At 56.0% G+C, this 5,721-nt stretch overlaps 1 protein-coding gene across 1 annotated transcript; it reads right to left on the reverse strand.

Annotated features, from left to right (window-relative positions):
• Nucleotides 1–429: 429 nt before the first annotated feature.
• Nucleotides 430–3,139, reverse strand: EIF1 (eukaryotic translation initiation factor 1). The gene is made up of 4 exons (XM_044999702.1): nucleotides 2,955–3,139; nucleotides 2,474–2,637; nucleotides 1,699–1,800; nucleotides 430–1,286 (listed from the first exon to the last, which is right to left on the reverse strand). Exons 1-4 carry the CDS (start codon nucleotides 2,983–2,985, stop codon nucleotides 1,242–1,244), a joined length of 342 nt encoding a protein of 113 aa, XP_044855637.1. The 5' UTR covers nucleotides 2,986–3,139; the 3' UTR covers nucleotides 430–1,241.
• Between the last annotated feature and the right edge of the window lie 2,582 nt (nucleotides 3,140–5,721).

A 5,721-nucleotide genomic window follows, 5' to 3' on the forward strand; every position in this document is an offset into this window, starting at 1 on the left:
TGACCTCCCCTACTCACTGCTTCAAGGCTCCTGTTTGACTTAGGGTCAGTTTACAGTGCTGTTCTGTTGGTCTCAGGACTACAAGGCAGGTGAAATGATCCAATAAAGGATTAACTTCTGTGGGCGAAAAGTTTTGCACTTACAAAGAGGCTCTCAGGTCTGGGAAAGGTAATTGGTGTCACCCCTAATGCAAGGTGAACAGAAGCTGGTCCAATTAAAGATCCACCTTGTGTGCACCGTCAAGGTCTGTCCCTGCCAGTCCTAGCAATGGGAGGTTGTTTGATGGCTGTGGAGTGCTATGGGAGCGGATGCAACAAAGGCAGAGCAAGCCAATTCGCTTGACTAGCATCCAGTACATATGGCCCCAATGTAGACAGCAGCCACTAGAGACCCTCTGGCTCAAACAGGAAGCTGAATCCACCAGACAGATGTTTTTGAAAACCATTTTTATTTAAATAAGGGTTTAAATACATTACATACAACATTAAAACTGAAACGAAGAATCTGTTGCTTCACAGGGCATTGGGCAGCAGTTACTAGTAACATGTAAGCTCTGCAGCTCTATCTACAATGATCCAAAATTGATCCCTTGTCAGAAGTTTAACCCAAGGTAATGTTTCCTTTGAGCACTCTACTCCCGTAGCTTTGGGTTTAAGGATACCAACAGCTGACTTGGCCCGAGGTCGAGACATTCAGCCTTGGAGAAGCCCTTCTTCCAGGTATGGCCTAAGGCAGATTTCTTCAGTTGCTCTTCTTGGTCAGTCAGTTTGCGCCTAGCCCACGACACCTCCAGAAGCCAACCCTGCCTACAGGATGCTATTTCCCCATTCAGTGTCACAGCTCATGTTTGGTGCCTCCTGCCATTTAGGACCACAATAGGCACCTCAAGTATTAAAGTCCATTTAAATGGAAAGGACGCTGGACTGAAGAGAGATTCAGACAAACAGTCTCTGGACAGACATGTTGAGTCCCTGGACTTAACACAAACTTCTGTTATTTTTAGCCTCAGGCTGGACACTGCCTGATTTACCTCGGTTTAAATGAGGGACAGCAAGACGAGACAGCATGGCTCTGGCCAGTTTATTACATCGCCGAGTTACACTAGTCCAGACTAGACAGCGGACTTCAGATGGTTACATTACACAATCCAGCTGGCTTTAAACTTATGACAAGGGACAGAATGGGATTTTACTCATTGCAAGGCAGTCCTCTCACTTAACGTGTCAGAGATCCACAGGCACTTAAAACCCATGGACCTTCAGCTGGTCGTCTTTAGCCAGACCAATCTGTGAAGAAAAAAAGACAACCATAAGCCTTACAGAACACTAACTTGGTGGACTTCTGACATTCAGATACTGCTTAAGTAGGACACAGTAAAATTACCAAAGCTCCTGTCACCAAGGAAGCACAAAGCTACAACTTCTAGAACTAGGCGGAGTCCCCAGAAAAGCAACATTATAATCAATACACAGGTTGAGAAAAACGCAGGTAATTTATTTACTGAGTGTCCCTCCACCCCCTCTTCTGAGTCTTATTCTACCTTTTGGTATGAGGACGTACCAGATCCAACACTAACAGCTCATTAAACCACAGCATATAGAGGCATCTCTTCAATTATAACGAAATTACATTAAGGTTGATGAATAGTAAACAATCTGCTAAGTTCTGGAGCACCAGTTCTAGAAGGGAAGGTCATACCTCGATGAGGAACTGGCATATGTTCTTGCGCTGGTCACCCTGCAGCTGAATCACTTCTCCATATTCTGGGTGTTCAATCACAGTACCATTGCAAGCAAATTTCTACAAGTAGAAAAATCACATTTTGCCAACACTGCAGTGCAGTCAGGTGTCCGCCTATCCCGCGATTCAGAAAGGCGGCCACACACCACACAAGGTCATCTTTCCACACGGAAACATAGGAAGGATTCGATGTACTTGGTTCTGTCCCCGGAACCCAGCTTTTTGTTTTTTTAAATCAAAGGTTTGTAACTAGCCCCTTCAGAGGCTCAAGACTTCAGTTTAACAGCAGCTCCGCCGGCCAATATTTATCCTCATGTGCCCCCTGCCACTCAGCCCAAAGCACTTTCTGACTCCTTTTAGTTTGGAAGTATTTAAGCTTCACTCACTCCCCCCACCCCATCAATGCCCAGCAAAACACCCCATGGGGCAGCCCCCCCACCAGTCCCCATCCCTCCCGGGGCAGAACCCCCCCTTCACTGCTGGCAACCCCCCCATCAGTCCCCCCCAGGGGCAGAACCCCCCCTTCACTGCTGGCAACCCCCCCCTCTAGTCCCCCGCCCCCCCGGGGGCAGAACCCCCCCTTCACTGCTGGCAACCCCCCCCTCTAGCGCCCCCCCGGGCAACCCCCCACCAGTCCCCCCCAGGGGGAGAACCCCCCTTCACTGCTGGCAGTGAACACCCCCACTAGCCCCCCCCCGCCCAGGGAATTCGCTCCCCGCCGGGCGGCCCCCACCTTCTTGAAGGCCTTCACCAGCTTCTTTTTGTCGTAGTCATCCGCGATGCCCTGGACCGTGGTGAGGGTCTTGCGGCCGTTGCGCTGCTGGATCCTTATATGGATGTAATCCTCAGTGCCGCCGGGGAGCAAGTCATCACCCTTACTTGCATCCGCAAAGGGGTCTGCGGGACAGAGCGCGCGTGGTGACGTCAGCGGCGCGGTGACATCAGCGGCGCGGTGACATCAGCGCGGCGCCCGCAGGCCCCGCCCCGCCCCTTGCGCCACAGCTGCCCCGCCCCCGGCAAACCGACGCACCCGAAACAGCGCTCGCGATTGGACGGCGGCCGAGTCCGTCTGGGCAGAGCCCGCCCGTCCCGCTGACGCAACGCTCCGGGGAATTGTAACTGCGCCACCGAGCGCCGCCCCCCGGCGCCCCCTCCCCCCGGCGCAGGGCGCAGGCGCCAGGCGCTCCCCCCCCGGGCCCGGCCCCCCCGCTCACCGAAGGAGTGGAGGTTCTGGATAGCGGACATACGATACGCTTCCCTTCCCTCGGTGGAGGCGGCGGCGGCGGGAGCGGGCGGGCGGCGGAGGCCGGGCAGGGCGGGCGGCAGCGGCTCGAGCGGGTCTCTGTCAGGAGGATGATGCTCTCGCTGCGGCGGCTCGAGACCGTGTCAAGGGGGCGGGACTGGCGCCGCCTGCTTATATAGCCGCCCCTTGTGACGCCAGCGCGCACGGGAAGCGAGGGCTGCGATTGGCTTGGGGCGGCTTACGTCACCACGCACGGAGGGGGAGCCGCGGCGTGATTGGCAGGGGTGGGGCCGGGCGTGTGCGCGCTGGGGCCCGGGAAGGGGTTTTGCGCATGCGCCTTGGGGGACCGCGGGAGTGTGGTGTGGAGCATGCGCAATGGAACGGGAGTGGCTTTAGTGGGACAGGGCCGCAAGGTGGGGGAGGGGAGCCGGGGCCTTGTCCCCCTTCCCGAGCCCAGCGCCGGCCTCCGGCCCCTCCCCCACCCGTTATCCCCCCAACGCCGCTCTGAGCCCCGCCCCCGGCATCGCCCCCCAACACCCGCGGTCTCAACCCGCCCGCGCGGGCCTGGAGGCGCCAGGAATTAAAGCCGGTGCCCCCCCGCTCAGTGCCCCCCCCGCCAGCACCGAGCCCCCCTGCCCCGCCCCCCCCGGGTAAATACCCCCCCCCCACGTTCACAATCAGCCAGAAATCAAGCGAGTCCCGGTTCAAAACATGCCAGGCCCTAGGAACCCAACACTCTGTGACTAGATCCCGGCCTGCAGCCTGGGACTGGGGTGGGGGCCAGCCCCCCGCCCCCCGGCCCCTGCTTGTCCCCCATCCCCGGCCCCTGCTTGCCCGGAGCTGATCCAACAAAAGACGCTACGCGCCAAAAACGAGCCAACAAGCAACTCACAAGCCAATGAAGCCCAAACCAAGCCCCATTTCTGTGTGTTTTCGTGGGTTTGGCATGTCTGGACACACCAGCCCCACACTGGAAGCAGGTGGTGTCCCCCCAGTGTGCCCGGGACATGCTGCGCTGCATGTCCATCCGCACCAGAGAGCAAAACGTGCTGAGCCACCCGGCAGAGGGTTTGGAGGGGACTGAAGGTCCTGGGTGAAACCAGGAGTTCCAGGGAGCTGCTTATTGTTATCATCACTGATAATTTTGAGGCTCCCAAAAGCAGATGAGAGACAACGTGGGTGAGGTAATGTCTTTTATTGGATCAACTTCTGTTGGTGAGAGAGACCGTGTAACTCGAAAGCTTTTCTCTCACCAACAGAAATTGGTGCAATAAGAGATATTACCTCACCCACATTGTCTCTCTATTATCCTGGGACCTACATGGCTACATCAACACTGCAGGAAACGCAGAGGAAGGTACGATCCTGCACCAAGAATCTCGACCAATTAAAACTCTCAGAAAAAAGTGCAGTGGCCAAATGCTGCTTTGACAAGGAGACCCCTGAGCTGTAGGCTCTAATTCTCCCCTCCTGCAATGCAGGAAACTTTCTTCTGAACCTGTTTGGAAGCATACAGATGCCGAAAGCAGGAGAGGCAGATGGCTTGTGGAACAGAAGACGTGTAGGATGCAGCGTAACCTCCATTGCTTACAGCTCCATCCCCAACGGATTTTATTTCAGCAGAGGCTGGAGTGTTTACTTTTGTTACTCAGATCCCACGATGGTGACAGATGTAGTGTGAAACCCAGCAGGTAGATAGTAATTCAGAGATGCAGACTGATTCCTTGTGCTCTCTTCCAAGGCTGACTTTCCAGCACAGCCACAGCCAGGGCCGGCTTTAGGAAGTGCGGGGCCCAATTCGAACATTTTCGGCGGGGCCCTGGGAGGGATGACTAAAAAAAAGTGTAAAAAAAAAAGCCTCTAGTTTCTTCCATGTACTATTTGCTTTCCATAGCTATATAAATGATAAAATTATATATTATGTACCTTGCATCATATATGCTGTTGATTGGTTATTAATGACGGCCGTTTCACATGTGTGGGTCCCCACCACTCCCTGGGGGTGTGCACATATGTGAGTCCCAGCTGCTCCCTGCCCCCCTCATTGAAGTAGGTGTGCAGGGTTACTGCCCTGGGAACTGCAGGGCAGCAGTGGACATGGGGCTGGTTGGAGGCAGGGCAGGGGCTGACTGGAGGGAGGGTCTGGCTGCAGGCAGGGCAAGGGGTGCAGGGCTGGCTGGAGACAGGGGAGTGTGGGGCAGGCTGGCTTCAGGCAGGGGTGTGTGGCAGGGGTTGGCTGGAGACAGGGTTGGGGGTTTGGCAGGGGTTGGCTGTGGGCACAGGGTGCAGAGCTGGCTGCAGGCGGGGGGGCAGCAGAGGCCATTTAAATAGCCCCCAGAGCCCTGGGGTAGCAGGGCTGCAGGGTAGGACTTGCCGTGCTCCGGTCGGAGCTCCAGCCGGGGCCGTGGGGCTTGCCGTGCTCCAGCCGGCGCTTTGGTCAGGGGAGCGGGGCCACGGAAGACCCCAGAGCAGACCTCCTGGGGTGGGAAAGTCTGTCTTTACCAGCAGCCTTAGGCAGTCTTCCCATTCACTGCTTCATCATGCCACTCTCTCAGTGGCTGGCAGGGAAACCTGGGTCCACCCTCCTCCAGGTTCAAGCTTAGGGACCCACTAGTCAACAGTCAAGGTCTGGTCTCTTCTAGAACCGTACTGCCTTTTCCTGAGCCCTAGCTTCGCCTGACTCCAGGTTTGCTAGCCCAACCAGACCTCCCTTCTCCAAGGCTGGAACTACAGAGTTT

This window comes from Mauremys mutica, chromosome 25, assembly GCF_020497125.1.
Source record: "Mauremys mutica isolate MM-2020 ecotype Southern chromosome 25, ASM2049712v1, whole genome shotgun sequence".
Classification (NCBI taxonomy): Eukaryota; Metazoa; Chordata; order Testudines; family Geoemydidae; genus Mauremys; species Mauremys mutica.

What these genes read in the sequence shown, in the direction of transcription:
- EIF1 (XM_044999702.1), bottom strand. Translation starts at nt 2,985, where the DNA reads ATGTCCGCTATCCAGAACCTCCACTCCTTCG. An exon ending in CCAGAACCTCCACTCCTTCG is followed by an intron (nt 2,638 to 2,954) that starts GTGAGCGGGGGG and finishes TCTGTCCCGCAG; the next exon opens with ACCCCTTTGCGGATGCAAGT. An exon ending in TGGTGAAGGCCTTCAAGAAG is followed by an intron (nt 1,801 to 2,473) that starts GTGGGGGCCGCC and finishes TTCTACTTGTAG; the next exon opens with AAATTTGCTTGCAATGGTAC.